The 23,737-nt window shown below is 45.4% G+C and overlaps 1 protein-coding gene across 11 annotated transcripts in view; it reads left to right on the forward strand.

The window, feature by feature from the left end:
- Positions 1-23,737, forward strand: part of MAP2K4 (mitogen-activated protein kinase kinase 4) — a 767,786-nt gene that overhangs the window by 280,254 nt on the left and 463,795 nt on the right. For all 11 annotated transcript variants that reach the window (XM_086930577.1, XM_086930576.1, XM_086930571.1 and 8 more), the window contains one exon: positions 5,080-5,199. In XM_086930577.1, coding sequence (XP_086786703.1) covers positions 5,080-5,199 — 120 coding nt within the window. The remainder of the gene's footprint in view (positions 1-5,079; positions 5,200-23,737) is intronic.

The raw sequence follows: 23,737 nt of genomic DNA on the forward strand, positions 1-23,737 counted from the left end.
TACAGGTTAGCCACCGCTTTGGGATAACTGCTATATAGTCTATGCATAGCATATGATCTACAGCTCATATGCCTCGAATAGAAAATGCTACTTACCCAGTATGCATCTGTTCTTGGTCATATAGAGCTGTAGAGTCATATGCCCCACCCACCTATACCTGTTAAAGTAACATCCTATTTAGATATATACATTCATGGACATCTCCTTTTACTACTCCTATTGTCTCCATTATCACCCTCTGCTGGAAAACAATCCAACAATGGAGTTGATGCCCATACGCACTATCCCCGAAAGGAGGAGTCACCTACCTTGTGACTGAAAGACTTCTTCGAAGAAAAACAACGGGCAAACATACGGACCCAACACTAGATGGTGGTGTATGCATAGCATATGGCTCTACAGCAGAGAAAGTGTAGAAAAAGTGTGTCCTCACACACCAGATGTGAGACTCAGCAGAATAGTTCAGGAAGAAATAAAGTTGTCATACTCCATACATGAGGTACAATGAAAATGATAAACAACATAAAATCTGCTGTATCTGAACAGAGATGGGACGTACCTGAGAAATTAATGGAGTAGAGCATTTCTGAGAAATGAGTGATAGCTGGAGACGTAAGGGGTTCTGGAGAGCTAAGCTCAGATGGCTTTATCTTCAGAATGAATGAGGATATGATCAGAAAGAGAGTATGCTTGAGTGCATACCTAGAACGCGTTGTTCTGCAGAAATAAGGTAGGCAAAGAAAGGACAAACTGGAGTTCAAGAACTCTTGCCCCAAGCAGCAAACTTTCATGCCTCTGGTGAGAAAAGTAGTAAATCATAAAAAAAGCAAAAGGCTTAAGACCATTCTCATAGCGTGCAGTAAGTTTAAAATTCAGATGGATCACTGCTAAGGGGTGTTGGGCGCCATGCACCTCAAAACATATAAAGAAAGGAAAACTTGCTTGCTAATGTGAAACAGATAGATTGTCATATGGGGCCAATCCCACTCACACAGGCAACATCTGAAGCACACTGGAATTCCATAAATAGCCTAGAAGATGGAGCATTGTCAAAGAGGGTATTAGAGTGCACACCTAGAGCACGTTCACCTATGTAAACAAGGTTCACAAAGAAAGAACAAACTGCATCCTATAAGCTCTTGAACCTAGAGGGAGCCTGCCGCTTTTGATCTGTACTGAGAAGAGAAAACTAACATAAAATTAGTGAATCATACAATAAGTACATGTAATATTTTGTGCATTAGGTGAACTTACGGTCTAATCAAAAAGTTTGGATTAAGAGCAAAGTTGCCATTGCTACGGGGATACTTCACATTAATTACGAGTCCAGGGTAGAAATTGTCTGGGGAGGAGGGTGGTAGTTAGCTCTGCTCTGGATGTTGCTCTGCGGTCCATTTCAGTGATGTTGCATCTGGATGTCCCTTACCCTTTTGCAGTGCAACATTTCAGTGCTTAACAGTATGGATGCTTTTCCTATGGCTTCCTAATGCATCTTTCCTGCTATGCCATGCCAGGATATTTCTGATTCTTCTAACCACATATTCATCACCTTGTGACTATCTGCAGGTGCCATACTAGGTCTGTGGGATTTTCTTCAGCTATATACTCACATGTTGATAGGTGTTTTTGTTCGACTCCACTCTATATCTGCCCTGCTCTGGATGTGTTGTCAGGCCCCCTACTTAGTTGCCACCTCCGCGCACTGATGTTAGTTTCTTTCATTACACACCTTCTGAAGAGGTTCCAGAGCTCACTCCATCAAATTCGCTCAAGTTTGACAGACAATATTTTCAAACCTTTTCCCAGTGCAAGGGACAAATATGCCCCAAAAGCAACAGGGTTCATATCTTGTAAGGATTCCCACAAACCACTGTCGGTGACAAAACCCCACTAGGTCTGCCTCTGGTGTTTGGGTTCCTTATGTGACTTGGCATCATGGGACAAATGCGCTTGGATGAATACAAAGGTATTTGGGATTGTGAGGCCAAACTGTCGCAAAATAATACCGAAAGTCCTAGTCCTGTTTGATGTTGGAGACACATTCTCATTCCAGAGGTCAATCTCACAGGCGCTCTTCCTCCAGAACAGAATCATCAGGTAAGTCAGAAAAGTCAAAATATGGTACCTTTAGTCCCGCTACTCCTGGCATGATGAGCCATGTGACCCCGAGGGTACTCCCAAGCTGCATACTTTGTCTCTGACCTCTGAACCGAACTCAGGCCTAATACCGATGCAGCCTGAGCTTCTGGGTCCATTAACGATGCTGCAGCAAATCCAGACCTTAAGAGAGAGACCAATGTGCAGTTGTTTGATACTCTACCAGACCTCTCTGGAGCCCCTTCAGATCCTAAGGATCTGAGGGTGCCTCCGGGTGCTCCCTGCCAGTGGATTTGACTGTGCCCTTCGACCCCGGTCGGAGGCCAGTTCTGGGGCTGACACCCAGCATGATACCTCTTACGACACTCAACTAACACCAGAACCCCGAGTGTTGACGTCGGCACCAATGTCTCCAGATGGGAAGACAATAGTCCTTTTGTACATGGAAGCGAATCTGCTATGACCTCCACTGAAGTCTCAATGTTCAAGATGCCAGTGTATTGGATCTCTCGTCTGATTCTGCCTTCCAAAAACCCATCCATAGCCTATCATTGGAAGCATATGCCTCCTTCTCCATGTTCATTCTGAGAGCAACAGAGGTGTAAGACCTACTATTATGTACTTCTGACGTCAAGACAACAGTGGTCCTGTAGCCTGGATTGACCTCACAAAAATCATCCTGCCTTTTAATGAGGCCTTCACTGGCACACTGTCGGCCAAATGGACAAAGACAGGATCTTTTCCACCAATTAATTGACAGATAGCCAGTGCACCTAGGCATACTCCTGGAGATCCAACCGTTCTCCTACAACACCCCATAATAAAAGTCTGTTGGTCTAGGTCTCTAGCAGCAGACTCCACCCCAGTGGGTTTCCAATCACATGGAGGCATTTTCCTCACCTTACGTTCTGTGAACTCCAGCTTTCTCCTTGGACCCTTATTCACATGTGTTGTGGGGCATGGTGGTGGAAATCTTGCCTCCAGTCCCGGATGATCAAGTAACTAACCTTCAACAGTTCATACACGTTGGTCAGGATGCAGCAAAATGTCATATGCTTGGCCTGGACACTGTCACCTGCCTTGGTAGGGCAGTTGGGACCATGCTTGCATTCGCTCCACAGGGTTCTCGAACGACGTACAACAATCCCTGATGGACATGTTGTTTGATGGCATATGTCTATTCAGTAAAAAGGCGTACTCTACCTTGAAACGCTTCAAGGAGAGTAAGGCAACAGTACTCTCTATTGGACTGGTACCTGCTACACGTCAGTACCCTCCACAGTTTCACTCCTTTCGAGACCTCATAAGAGCTTTCCATTAGAGGCCACATACTTTGCCTCAGCAGCAACAGACCTATGCCTTTATAGGCCAAGGTCGGGGATGCAATTGTCAGTGTCCAGACCCCTAGGGACAAGACACTAACAAATCCCCGCCCCTCCCACCCCTAAGATGGAACTCAGACTTGTTCCCACTCTTTTCATGTGCCCTCCATTTGAGCCAATGTACAGCTGCCATCTCTGATTGCTGAACTTAAAAACAGCATCAGCTTGTTGCATGAGTGAGCTACAAGCACTTTGTGTCCCACAACTTTATTCCACTTTCTTCCCGGGTGCTCTTGTGCTCAGGACTAAAGCAGCATTTCTCTGAACGTTGTCACACCTTTCCATATAGGACAGTTCAGCCCAGCTTTCCTTGCTCCATTCTTTAAAAGAGGAAGACAGACGTCATTGCCTTGCCCAAAAAGGGCTTTGAGCCTTTACTTTTATCATACCAAGTACCATCAGATGGATGATCATTTCTAATTGGGGTTTTTCGGGGTGAAGAAGGGAAAAACAATGCAGAAGAGAACGCATCTAGATGGGCTGTACTGTGTAATAAAACTACTATGAATTGGCCAAGAAATAGTCTATGTGAGAACTATGTGTTCTACCAAAGCAAAGGCTGCTGCCATTGCACTGGTGTGCATTGTGCCAGTCTTGGACAACTGCCAGGCTGCTACATGGTTGTTAGCTCACAGGTTCACAAAGCTTTAGTGTTTTGTTAGCCACAGCAAGCAGAAGGGGCATTGTGCCAAATGTGTCCTGCAGGATTTCCTGGTCGTAGCCATTCCACAAACCTGCCACCTGGGGTGGTACTGCTTTGGTATTTAGTCACAAGGTTAAAAATCTGAGGTTAGAACGATCCATCAGAAAAACAAGTTACTTACATTTTATAATGCTTTTTCTGTTGGATACTCTACCTAACTGCAAATTACTCACCAACCCATCCTCCTCCCCATTATGTGGAATGGCCTCTTCTAGTCCATGCTAATAAGATTCCATCTTAGATATTTGCACACGAGCACAATCTGATTACTGAGGCTCCACGTCCGACCGCAAGGACAGCTATCTGAAAAGCATCAGCGCATATAAGATGCGACCATGTATGGGCCTCAACTTCACATTCAGAGTAGTATGGATCTGATGTGGTGCTCCACAACACTACCTACCCTTGTGACTTGCTAAAGAAAATTCACTGGATTCAGACTGACCCCTCGGGGTATTCATATGGTGAGGAGTCTGTGGTTGGGTAGAATGTCCACCAGAAAGAGAGTCCACGAAGATAAGTAACTTGTTCATCAACGCCATTTAAAATTACTGCAGGCCATGACAGCGTGCCTTGCTCATGAAGCCACTGCATGCTCACCAGCTCAAGGGCTGCCAGCTGACACTATGACAGGACTGGCTACCATTTTAGCAAGTGAAGATCCATGGTTGCTTATCATTTTGAATGCTAGTTTTAAGTTAATCTTTGAATGGGAATAAATAGACTGTCTCAAAACAATCATTTTATGTGAGAGAGTGTATAGTGATAAATGCCTTGTTTCTGTTACTGCAGAGTACGTTCACCAGGTTTGAATGTTTGTGGTTTTTGTTTCTGCTTTAACCATAAAACATTGTTTTTTTTAAACCTAGTCATTAAACATGCTTCTGTCTCTTGTAGGGTGACTGTTGGATCTGCATGGAGCTCATGTCTACCTCATTCGACAAGTTTTACAAATATGTGTATGGTGATTTAGACGACGTTATTCCAGAAGAGATCTTAGGCAAAATCACTTTAGCTGTAAGTTTTTGCCATTTTTGTTTCTATTGCTAAATGTCTCAACAAGCCTAGTTTTCAAAATATGTTAGTTAAAAATTGTAGTCTTATTTTAATGTTTTTAATTTTCAAGCATATAGTATATTGTCTACCTCTTTAACATTGTCACCTGTTATAAGGGGTTTCTAGTGAAAGTACACCGATTTATTCTACCTTCATTAGCAAGAATTATAGTAGATTTATAACTATCAAATGTAGTGTCAGATAACCAACATTTTATTTCTCTCTTGTTGCTCCAGCTGCTTAATAAATGTTTACAAAAAAGGGATGGATGGGATATTTGAATTATTCTCAGCCACTGGCAGTTACTCAAGGCTGCATCCCAGTCCATAGGTTTTTTACCCGCAGGGCCACTTCTGATTAGTCCAAGCAATATGCAAATTTCCCTTGATCCTGTTCCATAAGAAACAGTCTAGCTCGAACTGCCATACCATTTTCGCCCTTGTTTGGCCTAGTCAGTCCGATGCAGCTTCGTTCCAATGACAGTTTGCACGGAACCTGCATTTGGGCATACCCGTTGCACTTAGTGTCACACTGCAATATACAAAAAATGGTGGTTGGAATGCTCGAGTTAATCTCATTCTGATAGATACGTCTACCTGCAGATTCCTCCCCTTTTCAATATTCCAATGCGCCAGCATTCCACTGAAATGTTTTTCGACCTCTTTCCCAAATCGACAAGGACCTCACAATGCCTATGGCTTCACAGGCTGTGCTGCATGATGTCACCCTCGTTGGCATGCTAACGTCAGTTCCATTCTTCTGCATCTTCAACACATGAACGTTTTCTGATAGTATTTCCAGGAGTCTTTCAAAGTTGTTTTGAAATTGCAACGTTGTTGCTAGGAAAAAATGTCTCCACCTAGGAAATCTGGGTTCAAACTGGGATAGAGTGTGAGGGTCAGATGTCGATCACTCATCCTCATGATGATTGTCTTTGTTCAGACTACAATGTCGACGCCCGTTCATCATGCCAGAAGATGAACCCCCAAAGCGATGAAGGAGAGATGAGCGAAAATCTTCATGGCCAAGGCAAGACCGGAGAAAAGCTCTGACTTGGGTGGAGTTCTAAACATGCGTACGAACAGTAAGCGATTTACAAAGAATACCTTAGACCTAGAATACCGTACTTCTAACACTGTAAGGATAGTATCTGAGTGGTGCACCAATCAGGGGAAAAAGCCTCCTAACCCCAAATAGTGGAAAAATCCACACATACACAAACAAGAAGATGATCAGCCAAGGGGAGAAGAACTAGGAGGGGTGGACGAAAATATAAAAACAGGGGTTCAAACTAGACAACAGGCAAAGACCACTCAAGCCGGGAAATAAATCAAGCAATGGACGGGGCAACTCCTGGCACAACAAACGATCTAGAAGCTAAAGAATTGAAAATTGTAAACCTGTCAAGTAGGACACTGTCAGCCAATGAAATCGAAGTACTGTTTAATGGTCTAAATTATCACCCATCTGAAAAATGCAACTTCATTGATTTACATGTAGATCTATTTAAATTCAAACGTCATTTGAGATGTCATGAGTGATGTCACTGACCATGTCATAAGTGATGTAATATGTGAGGTCATAAGCAGTGCATTGCAGGGGCGCGAGTTATAGTTAGTCAGCTAACTATAATGTCTGAATTTCTCTGGTTTTGTACAAATGAAATGTCAGCCTACCTAGAACGTCCCTGTAACCTTTGTTTTTTTCTCAGAATTTCTAAGGTTTTTTAAATGCTAATTCCTAACTATAATGTCACTGTAACGTTTGTTTTTTCTGTGAATGTCTTAGTTTTTTTAAATAGTAGTCGCATTTGCAGAGTGGTGGAGAAAGGGGGCTGTGCCTCCGACCAGCTCTCAGGACTTCTGTTGCATAGGAAGAAGTGTGGCTCACTGGTTAGAGCAGGCAGACCCTGAAGCAGAGGTCAGACCCGGGACCAGGGTTCGATTCCCGACGCGGCAGGGTGTTGAGCTCAAATGTCCACGGACTCGATAATTCTCGCTTCGGTGCCTGAGCTAATCATGGGTTCACACTCTGCAACTCTGGGCATTAAGCTTGCTTAATCTCCACAACGGCCCCCCCGCGGCAGGATGCCTGGCTTTCACCTTGGGGATGCCCTGTAGGGGCTATCTCACAGGGAAAAACCAGGACGGGTTCCCAAGGCAAGCGCGGAGATACCCCTTCGGGGGTCGATTCTGGCGCTATATAAGAAATGCAATAATAATAATAATAATAATAATAGGACTTGGAGGAGGGCTTCTTGGCCTCCAAGGTCCCACAGAGGTAAAGTGGACTTCATCCCCCAATCAGTAGTGCACCAGGGGGCGTGTTTGCAGAGTGGTGGAGAAAGTGGGCGTGGCCTCTGATCACCTCTTATAATCCCGCTGTATGGTACTTACTGGAGGTAACAAGAGGGGAAGTTGGCCCCAAGGACGTCCTTGTGCGCCAACTACCCCTCTGGTTACCTCCAGTAAGTCCCACGCAGCAGGATTGCTGAATTCTGATAGCAGACCACGCCCCCTTTCTCCACAGTCTGCAAACGTGCCTCCTGGCGCACTCTTGGTTGGGGGATAAAGTCCCATTCACTGCTGGGGGACCTTAGGGGCCCACTAGCCTTTCTGGTACCTCCAGAAAGCACCACACAGTAGGATTGCTGAGAGGTTGTTGCAGGCCATGCCCCCTTTCTCCAACACTCTATAAACAAGCCTCCTCATGCTCTCTTGGTTGGGGGATGAAGTCCTCCTACCTCTTGAGGGTCCCTTGGGGGCAACTAGCCCTACTGTTACCTCTGGTGAGCCCCACAAAGCTGGGTTTCCGAGAGGTGGTCAGAGACCATGCCTCCTTTCTCCACCACTCTGAAAACGCGACTCCTGGTGCAGTGTTGCTTGGGGATGAAGTCTTCTTTACTCTTGAAGCCCTCAGGATCCAAGGGGGCCTCATCACCCCACCAGCAGTGCACCGAAAGACACGTTTTCAGAGTGGTAGAAAAAGGGGACAGGCCAACGACCACCTTTCAGCAATCCAGCTGTGCGGGGCTTACTGGAGGTTATAGGTGGGCTAGTTGGCCTGTAAGGACCCTCAGCAACGTAGGGGACTGCATCCCCCAACCAAGAGTGCACCGGGATGCATGTTTGCAGAGTAGTGGAGAAAGGGGCGGGCCCTCTACGAGTTCCTGCTTCATTTTCTTTTTCTTTTATTCTAGAAAGAAAGCTGTGTTGCCTTCCTTCCCTTGATGCTGTTGAGCCTGATCCATTTTTTTTGTAATGAAATGGGAGGGGGGCTGCACTGCCCCCCTCCTGATGCCCATTTCCGTCCCTGGGACCCCACCCACTGGGTCTGGGCATTTGCTACTTTTTTTTTGTTTAACAGCCCCGCTCCCCAAGCCAATTTTGGCCCGGGAACCTCATCCCCTGGGTCCTGCCCTCTATTTTTTTTATTGTGGAGGGGGCCCACAGCCCCCATCCTGAGGCCTATATTGCCCGGGGACCCCATCCCACAGGGCATGGCCCCATAAAAAAAAATAGGTAAGTTGGCCTGCGTGGCCCCCTATCTGGGCCATTTTCGGCCCCGGAGACCCCATATCCCAGTGCATGGTACGTCCTTGGGGACCGCGTAGGGAGGTTGATGGCTCCCCACCTCCTGCAGGAGACTGCATTGCTTTTGGGAAAAGGGTGCTGCTAACATGCAGCTCTCTCTGCCCAAAAGCAATTCAGCTGCGCTTCATTGTCGGCCACAAGATGGCCGACTGGTAGGAGCGCCGGTCCGGAGCTCCGGAGTGCTTGGGATCCAGTTCGTGGATTTATCCCTGTTAGCACACACCACCCTCGGCAAAAAAACAAAAACAAAAATAACTAGATTGAAACGTGTAACTGTAACTGAACGCGAACATCGCAGGAGTGATCGAACTATCGCGGCAAAACAAGTGCCTGCAGAGGACGGCTGGAGCGCCTGCAGCCTCGGCAAAACGTAGGTCGACTGGACTTGAGCTGAGGACCAGAGGGGCCCGACACGCCTGGAGATCGTCGTCGCTTGCATTGAACCTGGCGGATAGATTGGTGACCCCTGCAGCTCGCCGGAGCCAAGGACGGTTGGAGCTGAGTTGTGCCCGACCACCCTCAGATAGTCGTCGGATCCATTGGGGACGCCTGGGAGGATCCTGGCGGGCGGCTGCACTCCTCTGCCCTCTTGGTTGCGGAGGTGCCCTGCCTGCGGACAATGGATCGGTGTAGCGGGGAACGGGTGAGCGGGGGCTGGCGCTGGTTGAGCCGGAGCGGGTGAACGAGCACTCCCCTCTCCCCCCTCTCGGATTCTCCGGTGTGCCCAAATGATCGGTGTCACGGGGGACGGGAGGATGGGGGTCGGCGCTGGCTGAGCCGGCGCGGGTGAACGAGCGCTCCCCCCTCCCCCCTTCCCCCCCTCCCAAGGATTCTTTAAGAGCGGAGCGGTCGGCGTCTGGAACGGCTCAGGTGTGCCCTGTGGTGCTTCGACGGGAGGCCCCCCTCCCCCCCCCCCGTCCAGTGGTTTGGTGAGTACGGAACGGGGGGCATCTGGAACGGCTCCGGTGTACCATTGTCTGGTTGTTTGCGGCGGCATTTTGGCGGGAGGCTTCCCCCCTCCCCCCTCGCAGTGCCGGTATGCCCTGTTTGCCTGTGTGTTGGGGGCAACCACTGCGCAACTAGGGAGAAGCCTGATGTGAGCAGCAGCGTCAGTGGTGACTTGTGAGGCGACTGCACGCAGAACTGTTTACCCATGCAGGTTTTCTCATTCTCTGCCTAGAATACAGCATACAGCACACAAAAACTATTTGAACAGCTTCAGGGGCGACTCGAAGGGCAACTACTCGCAATCCCATCATCTTGGGCACTCATGCAGGTTTCTTTTCTTTTTTTGCGCTTTGCCCGGAATTTTGAACTGATGTCTTTGTGTGACTGGTGTTTTCGCGGGCTTTTCACTCTTCATTGGCTAATCTGGCTGGGGCCATGAGTCGTCCCCCTGCCCACCAGATGACCATGAAGCTACATACCAACGCGGTCAGGGAGCAGCAAAACAGAGATAAGCCACCATCTAACTCTGCTCTCCCCCTCAATTAACATGGAAGATGGACTAACTCGACATTCCCAGAATAGAAAGGGAAACCAAACTCTGTAATCCCTACAATTTGGCTGCCATCTTAGTCTGGCTTCTCTTTCTCTCTCTGTGGCGGCCATCTTGGACTAGTCTTTTTCACTACTTGAACACACCCTAAGAAAGCCTCTTTAGGCTAATATTAATTAGCGAATGTCTGACATCATTGCAGTGTCATACCTCCACTTGCTTTAATGCACCGATCGTTAGCTCATATATCACCCTAAGAAATGGCCTTTTTAGACTATTATTAATTAACGAGTGTCTGCCTTTTATTGCAGTATTATACTTCTACTTGTTTATAATGCACCGATTTATTGCAGTATTATATTTCTACTTGTTTATAATGCACCGATCGTTAGCTCATATAGCACCCTAAGAAATAGCCTTTTTAGACTATTATCAACTAGCCAATGTATGCCTTTTATTGCAGTATTACACTTCTACTTGTTTTATAATGCACCGATCGTTAGCTCATATAGCACCCTAAGAAATGGCCTCCTTAGACTATTATCAACTAGCGAATGTATGCCTTTTATTGCAGTATTATACTTTTACTTGTTTTTAATGCACTGATCGCTAGCTCATATTGCACCCTATGCATGACTTACTTGATTGTACTGTTTGCTCCTTCTGATTTACCTGTCTGACAATGTACTGTTTGCTCATTTGATTTACCTGTCTGACTTTGCCCCTTCATGTACCCCTTCTGTGTAAAGCGCTCTGATATCCGCAAGGATCTTGTCCGCGCTATATAAAACTTTCAAAATAAATAAATAAATTGTAGCTAGAGCATTTTTCCTGCTCTCGCTCCCATGAAGCAAAACAGAGTTTGCGGTGCTCCCTTCATGCCATAGCGAACTGCAAGAGCACCCCAGTACATTTCTGGAGCCGGCCCTTGGTGGTGGTGGTCCCCCTGGCTATTTAAGGCTTTTGAAGGCCAGCCCCCCTGTAATCTTTGCAATAGCTTCGTGGAGGTGGTGGTCCCCGGGGCTCTGTGAGGGTGCTCGAGCCCTCCCACACACTTTACTTTAAAAAATAGTCCCTACAAGGTATCGGTCCCCAGGGCTGCGTTTGGGGGCTAGACCACCCCTACGCATCTTTCTAAATTTAGCCCCAGGGAGTGGGCAGAGAAAGGGGACCTACTGCGGACTCCAGTAGCCGCACCTCTTAGCTATGTTCCCTTAATAGTTCTTGATGGTATGAGAGTTGGTGTGCACAATCAGCTCCTGCATCTGCCGTTGAGAGATGCAAACTGCTAGGCAGACAATTGTTTGAAAAATAGTGGAGCGTGCACTCCCAAAATTGTCTGTTTCAGTAATAAAGACTGGTCAGTTCCTTTTTGGAAAAGTGATTCTTTATTTTATAGTCCAACAAATTGTACAACAAGCCTCAGCCAATGCGTTTCGTTCAAAAGATTGAACTTCGTCAGGGCTGAAAAGAGTTGTGACATAGATAGTATAAGTACACACACACACATATATATAGACATTGGCACAGGAAGTGAACAAATGTAAAAAACAATTCTTAAAAACGAAACACACTACATAACCGAAAAGACAAAATTGAAAGCATGGTAAGTTCTCTTCCTGGGGATCCTCATCAAAGTCATAAGCACTGAACATTCCCGCCCATGTGCGGGGACCCCAGAAATAATAAAAAATGATATATGAAAAACATATATATATATACAGCTCTATATATCACACAACAAAATTCTCCTACTGGGCTTGAAGGGTCCCACCAAGAGTGGCGCGCAAGCAGGCGAAGTAGTCCGGCTATTTTTAATTACTTATCGTCACTTTCACAATCCGCGCGCTCTCAGGAAAGAAAGACCCAGTGTCAGTCAGGTTTGCTGCTGTTTAATCAAAACGTGTTTCACCTATCCAAAGGCTTGATCACGTGAAATGAACAACCATTATCTAGTATTGGGGTATCTTTCATAGATTCACATGCTTAGAATCATCCCCGCCGACGAGGTGGGAGTCTCACGGTACAATAAAACATATACATTATAGTCATAATAACATCACACCATAGGCTATAGTTTGACAATATGAAACTATTGTTTCATATTGTTCTACCTATTATGTTGTATCATTCTGGTTTATCCACCCCTTTGTTATATTGAAACTAACGGTGACTACCCTGGCATGTTGATGTTGTTATTTAACCAGGATAAGGAGAAAATGTGCAAATATGCGACAAATATTATAGTATGTATAAATACAATAATATATATATATATATATATCTCCATCCAGATAAAAGGTTGTTAAAACCAATAAATATCCGTAGGTCGATATAAAATTATTATCTTCTTACTATAAATACGTTCATGATCTGATTTAAATGTTTCTTTTCTTTTGAAAAAAAAAGTAAAAAAAATAGCCATTGGTAAAAAAAAATCTGTAAAACCGTGTATCAAGACGGGGGATAAAAAGTACAGAATTTTAAAAATGTAGATGAAATTTAAATACTTATCTCTCTGTTCCCACATTGAGTTTGTAATCAATATATCTATATATAAATGTCACAATTGGGTTCAGTTCCAGGCGCGCTCTCTTTGGGTGCCAGTAAGGGGCTGAACCCTAGAGCCCCAGGCAGTTTTCCGCATACAAATTACGCTGCACTCAGTGATTCCTGTGTTCTGTTTTTTAATTTACTACTCTCACATTCAAGGTCGCAGCATACGCGGACGACATTCTAGTTGTGACCAAGTATGCAGCAAACGCCATACCGGCCCTCATGAAGTCGATCCAAGACTATGCGGAGGTTTCAGGGTACACCCTCAATAGGGATAAGACCGAAGTTCAATTACTCAATCTATGTGGCTCCAGGGAAATATTGGGCGAGTCTGGACTGTCTTGGCAACCTGGACCAATAAAGTATCTAGGTCTGGAATTCACAAACGACCTCATCTCCACTCTAGAGGTTAATGAATCCATCACCTTAACCCCTTCCAGGCTCACGACGAGCTGGGCTCGTCATGGTGTAGCCTCCTCGCACGCTGATGACGGGCCCAGCTCGTCATGTAACATGGTTTTTTAAAAATCTCAGCATAGAAGGAGAATTCCACTAGCGCGCATGTGGTTAAAAAAAATCACAAATCTTCTAGAAGGGTGGTCTCCAAAATTCTTATTGTGGTGGAGAAGGGTCAAAACGGTTGAAATGATGATCGCTCCTCTCATAAACTATCTCGTTAGTATGCTCCCCATAATGCTATCGGATAATTTTTTAAATAAGGTGGATAAGGCAATTAGTAACTTTCTATGGCAAGGGGAAAAGCAAGGATCTCCACAAGTAAGTTAAGGCTCAGGAAGAACATGGGAGGAGTTGGCCTTCCTAATTACAGAAATTATCAAATAGCATTCCTCTGCAAACAGGGAGCTGCGTCGTTCATAGATAACCCTAACTACAAACCACAATGGGTAGATGTGGAATTAGAACTCACTTAAGGAATCCCCCTCCAAGTGATGATGACTGTGCAGACAAATAAAATGGAACACTCTAAATACATCATATCAAATACAAAAAAAGCCCTAAAACGTATGGAGACTCTCCTCACAACAAAAATGGGTGCCTCAAATTTACAGGCAATCTGGACCAACCCTGCGATAAAAATAAAGAAACTGTATTCTGGAAAGATTGGTCACACAAAGGGATCCACTTCCTTAAAGACCTATACAACGAGACTGGTCCTATTCGATTCTCCACACTTAAAAAAGATAAGGACTTTACCGAGTTAGATTTTTATGACTTCCTGAAATTAAAAAGTCCAGATCACGACACTTGCCTCTAATTCCCCCCCCCCCCCCCCCCCCCCCCCACCCCCTTCACTCCCCTCAAAACTCACCCAATTACTAGGAGCAGGTCACACAGTCTCAAGGATTTACAAACTTCTGATCCGAGAGCCATGCAAAGAACACTGAATAATGTGGCAAAGTGGGAAGCAGAACCTAACAGCAAAACAATTATACTGGACTGGAAGCAAATACACACAATGCCCTTCAAACACAAAATCTCCCCTACTCTCTCAAAATCTAAATGTATGATCGTAAACAGGTCATACTGGACCCCTGAACGTCTATTTAGATTAAACCTAATCCAATCCCCACTCTGCTGTAATTGCAATGCGCACACATGTGATTTATCTCACACGCTTCTGTTATGCCCAATACTTGAAAAGTTTTGGGATCAAATTTTTCAAATACATTTCACTGACTTTTAACATCCGCCCGTTAAGGAACTATCTTATATTTGGGCTGGCTTTTTGGACCCTAACTTGACAGGGGAGGATGAACGCTTTCTGTTTGACTTAATGTTGACACTTGCGTGTAAAATAGTCCTTTGTAATTAGAAGGGCTTTGGGAAAATCACATTCAAGAAATGGCAAGAATGGTTACTTTTTTTAAGAGGAGCAGATCATATTGTCTAAAATACCTCCCCCTGGAAGCCCAGACACAGGAAACTATGGAATGCGCTTGACGCTAACACTAAGGTTATTAAACCCCCTTGAGCTGCTAGACCAAAATGATCACGCTCTATATCCCCTTACACCCCCCACTGCCCTTGGAGACCTCCCGCAGGAACCAAATGATGGCTTCCCCCCTTTTTTGATTTGACTTTTATACACTATCTCTAGTTCTTTGGCACTGAGCTCTACCCTCGCTCCTCTCTATTTCTCCTCCTTCTGTACCTCTGCACTCTCCACTTTCCTTCTCTTTTTTTCTAACCTTATTCTGCGGGCCTTGTACTGTTCAGAATTTGAACCTTGCTAGAATTTGGACTATCAGCTAATTCATGGATAATAGGCTGTGCATGAAGTCTGGTCACATTCAGCTTGTACCCCAGCGAAACATTACAGAGGAAAGTACAAATCAGCATATGGATGAGACGCAATCCTACCAAGTTCATCAAGTGTACATGCTATCTCACCAAAGTTCTCGGTAATTAAGGCCTTCGGCGTGCCTGGTCGCTGAATCCATTTCTCCATTTGCATTTAACCGATTGTAATATTCTGTCCCTTCCACCACTTGTTGTCTTCTAGTATTGGTTACATGAATGACGTGATGTACACACAACACTTCGCCCGTTCTTTTATGTATTTTGTGTTGTAAGTAAAATCAATAACATTTCCTTGAATTAAAAAAGAACAGCACTACTCCACCAACGCGTTTCGACCTCACAGGGTTATTTTTCATAATAGGTTGGTCTTTTTTTTAATTTTCTATTTATACTTTCGCCATCCTCTGCCCACTATGATGCATGATGGAAGTTGTAGTTTACAAAAACGTTACATTTGAGACGAGCATTGAATTTTCAAACAAACATTGCTTTTTCTGCAGTTGGGATATTTGCTTTTTCTACGGTTGGGATATTTGTGCAGAAAGTAGCATTTGATGCCTTTAAATAAGGACAGGGACAACATTTCGCCAGCTGCAAATATTTCAAATCCAATTAGTATTGAGGGTATACTTGCTTGATACATTAAATGGTATAGTACCTTAATCAACATTCCAAAGAGCACATTTTCAGTAAAATTGTTAAATCAACTGTACATTTGTACTTTTTGATTTGTACAAATTATAAGCTAAAAGTAGCTTATCATTATTTATCGGTGTAGTACCAATGACTCCAAATACTCTAAGAGCAAAACAAACAAGATGATGGACGGAATGTTGCACAATGGCAAAACATTCATCCTCAGTCACAGATATGGGTTTAATCCATCGTTATTTTGCTCACCAAGCCACCCCAGGTCAGACATGGCCATATTCAAATCAGTCTTGACCTTCTGCCACATGGGAACAGTCCAGCCATAAACTGCCAAGCCATGTCTTAACTGGGCCGGAATCAAGCATCGTAGGACCGGTTTCTGGCTATCGGCCGTCTTCAGCCAGGATAGCTTGACTCCAGTGGCGCAGTGAGCACGGGACCCGCGTCTGGCCATACCCTTCCCACATAGGGTGAACAGAAAAAAAAAACAAGATGATGGTCGGAATGTTGTACAATGGCAAATCATTCACCTCAAGTCACAGATCTGTGTTTAATCCATTGTATTTTGCTCACCAAGCCACCCGAGTTCAGACATGGCCATATGCAAATCAGTCTTGACCCTGTGCCTCATGGGATCAGTCCAGCCCAACCTTCCAAGCCATGTCTTCCCTGGACCGGAATCAAGCATTCTAGGACCGGTTTCTGGCTGTCAGCCGTCTTCAGCCAGTTTAGCTTTACTCTAGTGGCGCAGTGAGCACGGGACCCACGTCTGGGCATACCCTTCCCACATAGGGTGAACAGCAAAACAAACAAGATGATCATTTTGGTCGCGTGAAAACAGAGCGGTACGAATTGTGAACCTAGGGTCTGTCCTCTACCCATCCACAAATCCTTTTTAAAAAACGCTGGAACTCTGATTTTAATTTTTTTAATTTATTTAATGTGTTTGAAATTGATGCCTTGCTAATTTGCACATTACCTGAAGTTTCACTTTCTGCTGTGTCCTGCCGCCTGCACCCTGGTCCACCTCGGGTTAGCCCGATTGTTGTCGAGGGTGCAGACTGTCACAGGCAGCAGTACTTCTTCCCTTGCAGTTGGGGCGGAGCTCCGCGATTAGGTCGGGCTCGGAGCCTTTATCTCCTGGAATCACCTTCCCACGCATTTGGTCGCGTGAAAACAGAGCGGTACGAATTGTGAGCCTAGGGTCTGTCCTCTACCCAGCCACAAATCCTTTTTAAAAAACGCTGGAACTCTGATTTTATTTTTTTAAATTTATTTAATGTGTTTGAAATTGATGCCTTGCTAATTTGCACATTACCTGCAGTTTCACATTCTGCCGTGTCCTGCCGCCTGCACCCCGGTCCAGCACGGGTTAGCCCAATTGTTGTGGAGGGTGCAGACTGTCACAGGCAGCAGTACTTCTTCCCTTGCAGTTGGGGGCAGAGCTCCGCGATTAGGTCGGGCTCGGAGCCTTTATCTCTCTGTGTTACCCGTCGTGCAGTAGATGCGCGCAGCGGGCGAGCCTAAGGCAAGCCCGTCTGCGCCCGTCGCCGCCCGGACGGGGCCCGTGGCCATAAATCATGCAAGACTTTTAGTTATTGGCGATTTCAACTTCTGGCCAGGCGACACACGCGAGTGCCCAGCCTCTGTAGCACTCGCAGAGCTACTAAGGGTAATTAACCTTATACAACATATTAAGGCAGTCACCCACACAAAAGGGCACATACTTGACCAGGTCTGGTCCTTGTATCTGGAGATCCCAGATATACAAATTACTCCATGTACCTGGTCAGACCATTACTTCATCTCTTTTTCCCTCCCCATCCTACCCCTTGCCAAAACCCCTCATCCAGGGACTGTCCAGGTAAGGAACTGGAGTTGGGTCAATATTACTTAACTTTGTTCCCTCTTGGCCAGCGCTAGACCCCCTAGTCCCCCATCCAACAACCCCCAACCATCCGTCCACACTCAGACTGACGACATCAACGCCTGGCTGGCTACAGGAAGAGATAACTTGGCCCCACTTAGGAAGGGTTGCTGTAAAAGACCACACGTCGCACAACGATGGTTTACCAGCCATCTAAAAGAGAAGAAACTGTCCCTGCGCCAATTAGAGCGCAAGTGGAGATTAAATTATTGCTCTATAAAGAAATCCTCCCCTTTAATGGCGCTACAGGAGTATAAAGCTGCCATCCTAAAAGCAAAAGGAGATTATTTTTCTCAAAAAATTCTTAGATCTGACAACAAAGTAAAGGAAATCTTTTCCATTGTGGATGAGCTTGTCAAACCCGATCGGATCATGGCTAAATTGGCCCCTTTCCAACAGCTCTGTGATTCCCTTAATACTTACTTCTTTGACAAAATAGCTACGATCAAAGCCAGTATCCCCAGGACTGTTTACCCCCAGGCCCCCCTCTGGCATATCAAAACCCGCTCTCTTTTGACTTCTTCCCGCCCATCACACTAGAGACATTTTTCTCCCTACTAAAAAAAGTTTGTTCCGGGTCCCCCACTGACCGCTGCCCTCCCCACATTGCCCGCGAGATTTTCCTTCAGCTTCCCGAAATCCCTTTGTCCCTTCTTAATGACTCCCTGTCTACTGGCATTGTACCAAACTGTTTTAAGATAGCTGAAGTACAACCCATTTTGAAAAAAAACAGGCGCAGACCTTGCTGTTCTCAGCAATTTTCAACCCATCTCACTTTTACCGTTTCTGGGGAAAATCCTGGAAGCCTATGTCACAAGCTGCCTCCGTACATTCGTGGAGTGCTCGCACTACCTGGACCCCCACCAGGCAGGTTTCAGACCCGAGCACTCCACCGAATCTATCATACTGGCAGTACATGATGAATTGAGAAGAGGCGCGGACCATAATATCTCGCAGGCTCTTGTCCTGCTGGATTTGTCGGCTGCCTTCGACACGGTCGGCCACAAGCTTTTGGTCGAACGTGTCGAAGGCGCCGGCATACAAGGCATCCCTTTAAAATGGATCTCCTCGTTCTTAAGCAACCGCTACCAAGCTGTCTGCCTATCCGAACTCACCAGTGCGGTCCCCTTGGCTCCTGCCTCTCCCCACTCTTATTTAACTTTTACATCCGGCCACTAATATCAGACTTACGGAGGAGGGACGTAGCTATTTTTAACTATCCTGACGACATCCAGCTCGTCTTTACAATTGATCCATCTGCCCCTGCAATTGAAACCTTTCACTCCACCATGACGTCCATTAGAACATGGATGAACTCAAGCCAGCTTAAATTAAATCCAAGTAAGACCGAGCTGGTACTTACTAGTCCCCCTTCTAACCTCTGGCATCCTAGCTTTTGGCCACTAGCCCCGGCCCTCCACCTTCCCCTGTCAGTACGGTTAAGAGCCTGAGGGTCTCAATTAGCAGCGACTTTAAAAACTCAGATTAGTTCTGTAGTTTCTTCCTGTTTTTTTCATTTACGCAGGATTCGAAAAATTAGCAAATTCCTCTCTTTCGAGGCCCTGGTTCAGGTTACCCTGGCACTAGTCATGTTGCAAATTGACTATTCCAATTCTTTGTATGCCGGGATCCCTGCTTATCAACTGCAGAGGCTTCAGTTGGTTCAGAACCAAGCGGCCAGACTTGTTCATGGCCTACCTAAATCGCACCAGACTAAACCCCTCCTCAAGGGCCTGCATTGGCACCCCATTGCCCCACGTTGCCTCTTTAAGATCGGTTGTCTGACCCACAGAGCTTTAGCATCTCACGGGCCATTCTTCATAACCAACAGAATTCAGCGCTACATCCCCGCCGCACCCTTCGCTCTGCTAATGCCAATCTTCTGACACCCTATGTCTTCCAGCGTAAGAAACATGGGGGGCTCAGATTTGCGTTCCTAGCACCTAAGTTCTGGAACTCACTGCCACCCACCCTACGCCAACTTGAGTCATATCCTATGTTTAGGATAGCTCTTAAACAGCAAGAACAGACCCCTCACTAAATAATATTTTAGGCTAGTGGTACATCCTAATAGCTCTTAAAACATGTTTGTTCTCCCAGGCCTACGATCACTAATTCACACCCGTACTCTGCTTTCGCCCTTAACATACTCAGCGCCAAGAAAACGTTGGTGAACGTGCGCTATATAAATTCTATTTATCATATCATCATATCATATCATATCATGATGGACGGAATGTTGCACAATGGCACAGAGTCAAGACTGATTTGTATATGGCCATATCTGAACTGGGGTGGCTTGGTGAGCAAAATAAGGATGGATTAAACCCAGATCTGTGACTGGGGTGAATGTTTTGCCATTGTGCAACATTCTGTCCATCATCTTGAGTGTTTTGCTGTTCACCCTATGTGGGAAGGGTATTCCCAGACGTGGGTCCCGTGCTCACTACGCCACTGAAGTCAAGCTATCCTGGCTGAAGACGGCTGATAGCCAGAAACCGGTCCTAGAATACTTGATTCCGGTCCAGGGAAGACATGGCATGGCAGTTCGGGCTGGACTGTTCCCATGAGGCACAGGGTCAAGACTGATTTGCAAATGGCCATGTCTGAACTGGGGTGGCTTGGTGAGCAAAATAAAGATTGCTTAAACCCAGATCTGGGACTGGGGGTGAATGTTTTGCCATTGTGCAACATTCCGTCCATCATCTTGAGTGTTTTTCTCCAAATACCCTAAGAACAAAATGTAATTTATAAAGCTCATTCTGCAAGCTGTAGTACTACTAAGTCCCCTTCTTTTTTATAAATGCACGAAAAGTTCCTCATCAGCATAAAAGCCAGTCGGTATCTTCGTTCTGAGTCTTATTATATATTGTGATTCCAATTGTTTCAATGTTCTCGTTCTTTCTCCCCCACGTTCATCCTGTGGGATTGTGTCTAGACCAAAAATGCTCCAATCCGCATTCTTATTTTGAATCAGGTGTCTCGCTGTGGCATAATTGACACCTTTATTCTTAACTGCACGTGTACGAACTAGTGCCCTCTTTTTAAGCATGCATGTCGTGCTTCCGATATATTGGAGGCCAAAACGACTATATAGATATATAGATAGATATATAGTATAGATATAGATATATAGGTTTATAATCTGTAATTACATTTGTGATGTTGGTGTCCCCTGTACGCCTCAAAGGCATGATACAAATGGGTTGAAACTGACGTCAGCACGCCGACAAGAGCTTGTTATGGCTCCAGGAACGTTACTCCGTGCTGCATGCGGAGCCATGGGCATTGTGATACCCTTGTCAATTTGGGAGAGCTGTCAAGGAAGTTTCCCTGTAATGCTGTTGCATTGGGATATTGAAAAGGGCAGGAGTCCACAAGTAGATACTCTATCCGCCCGAAGAAACGTTACCAAAGGTAAGGAACTTGCTCTTCACTGGTAATTACTCTGGCTCGCTTCCCAGTCTATAATGTTTTACCCACCATACCACCTCAGATCCAACCCAGCCATATGCCATTCAGCCTTGATCCTGCTTCAATAGGCACCGTCCAGGTCCTCTCTGAACCAGAATACAAGCAACCCAAGACTGGTTTTGCCTAGTTGGGGCTCGTCAGCAATGTGCACCTTGGTTCCAGTGGCAAAGTGAGCATGGGGCCTAGCCGCATCAGTTTTCAGGGGTGTTCCCTCCCTTTTCCAAATCTGGGAAAAGATTTACACCTGCCATTGACGAGAAGTACATCTGACCATATGCACAGTGTGAATGTGCCAAGAAAGTGTTTGTGAACATGCATGGACCTGTCTGTGGTTCAGCGGTGTTCATTTCCATGTCATTTCTGTTTGGGAGTGCCTTTTCCCGGTCAGTGGAAGCAGATATATTATTGTGTAATATTACACAACACTGATGTAATATGTGCGAGTCCATTGATTTACCAAGGCAAATCTACATTTTGTGTACTGCAGAACATGAATGTGTACTCCTAAATAAAGTCATTTATTCATGTCTGTTGAAGTCAAGTATGAAAATGCTTTTGTGACTACAGTGCTAAATCTGTACCCGCAAATACTTATAGATGACATCCTTATTTTTTGTATCTATGTATTGTCATGTCTATAGTCAGTTTGTTCTCATGTTCTTCCTTTTACTTGATTAGGCAAAGTTAAGTAAATGTGTTCGGAATAAAGGCTATTGACTCTGAAAAGGTAGACCTTGGTCATACTTAGAGAGCTAAAAAGCATTTAACTCAAAGGCTTTAGAGTTGTATTGCTGTTCTACAGTGCATAGCTCCAGCAGCTTTGAGGGAGTCAATTGTTTTGCTCCTCAGAACTATGAGCTCGGAACTTTTTGACACATTGAGATATTTTTCTGACTAATTTTCCGGACCCCCGGCTTTTGTGAAGAGTTCTTTTGATTTACTGTTTGTGAAGCACTCCTACTTTGGCACAATACACTCTGAAAAAGGTTTACAGCAGTCGGTTTTTCCTGTTCACAGATTTCAGCATTGTTAAACAATAACCTTTTTGCCGGAAAAGTTCTGGAGAATGTTAACTGATAGGTAGGAAATTCTCTCATAGTCCATGTCACATAAGACAATCTTTTTGGAGCTATTGCGTCCTTTTCTGCATTGTCTTTTGCCACAGAAGTTGATCAGAAATAGATTAGGAAAACGTATTTTACCATTCCCAACACTACGTGTAGTCCTCCAGGCATTTAAGTACTCCATATCAAAGGTGAGTTCATGCTCGACATTGAGGACCTACATGTCGAGATGTGTACACTGCCTGGCTACATGACAGCATGGAACAGTTCTTCTAGATCAGCAGCATGAATATCCACACGACTTGACCCTTGAACTGATTTGGGCAGAAAAAGCCACCAGCTATAACTGCAGAAGAAAGACCCATCTTAGTATCATGTTAAAAAACTGGAACTTTGGGTCGATAGTGGTCGATAGTGCTGTATTGTTCATGGGTGCCTTTCTTATAAGGGTGTCCCATTCGATAGTTACCAAATATTAGAAGGAACACCCTATAAAAGGTTGGTCTAGAATAGATCAAGTCAAGTTTGCTCACTATCTTGATAAAATGCTAGCACACTTATACATGTTGGTTCGCGTAAGACCTAAGAGACTTCAAGTGTTATTACAAACAACTAGAAAGAAGTTGGAGAATTGGCCATGATAACACCTCTAGAGACGCCTACAAATCCACACCAACTTTGCACCCAACCCACCGCAGAACACATCGCTCACCGCCACTAAGAGCACTCACTCTCTTATGAACTGGAGCCTACTCCCCACAGAAGACATTGCCAAAATTATGCAGACGATCCTTCTGGATCCCTCACAAACCCCTGCCTTCACCACATTTACAACCTGGGAAGTACACTGATCAGCGCCAACCTCACCACCTTCATCAAACCCTTCATCCCTAGCTAACCGTCTCTGATAGCTGTAAACACATTGAAGCCACAGCTCTCCTGAAGAAACTCTCGACAAACTCAAAAGAACTTGGTAACTACAGACTCATCTCACTCCTTCCTTTCCTGTCCAAAGTCCGGGAAAAAGAGATCAACAGACCACTATTTGCCAATCTAGAACAGCATCACAGCCTGGACTCCACCCAGTCCGGGTTCTGCAGTACCCACAGCATGGAAAGCCCCCTCCTGGCAGCAACGGATTGCCTCCTTCATCTCCAACAGAACTCAACAAGTAAGAACCAACACCTCCTCCCCGCCAGCCCATCCTCTCCCACCCATCACCAACAGACAACGCCTGGTCTATCATGGACAGAGATGAAACCACCGCCCTCATCCCACTCGACTTCTCGGCACCATCATCTTTAGACTCTGAGACGCAGGAATCCAAGGGCCTGCCCTGAGAAGAATCTCCTCCTTCATTTCCAACCGAACTCAATAAGTCGGACTGCTCTGCCTCTCGTCTTGGGAGTCCCCA

This window comes from Lissotriton vulgaris, chromosome 7 (genome assembly GCF_964263255.1).
Source record: "Lissotriton vulgaris chromosome 7, aLisVul1.2, whole genome shotgun sequence".
Lineage (NCBI taxonomy): Eukaryota > Metazoa > Chordata > Amphibia > Caudata > Salamandridae > Lissotriton > Lissotriton vulgaris.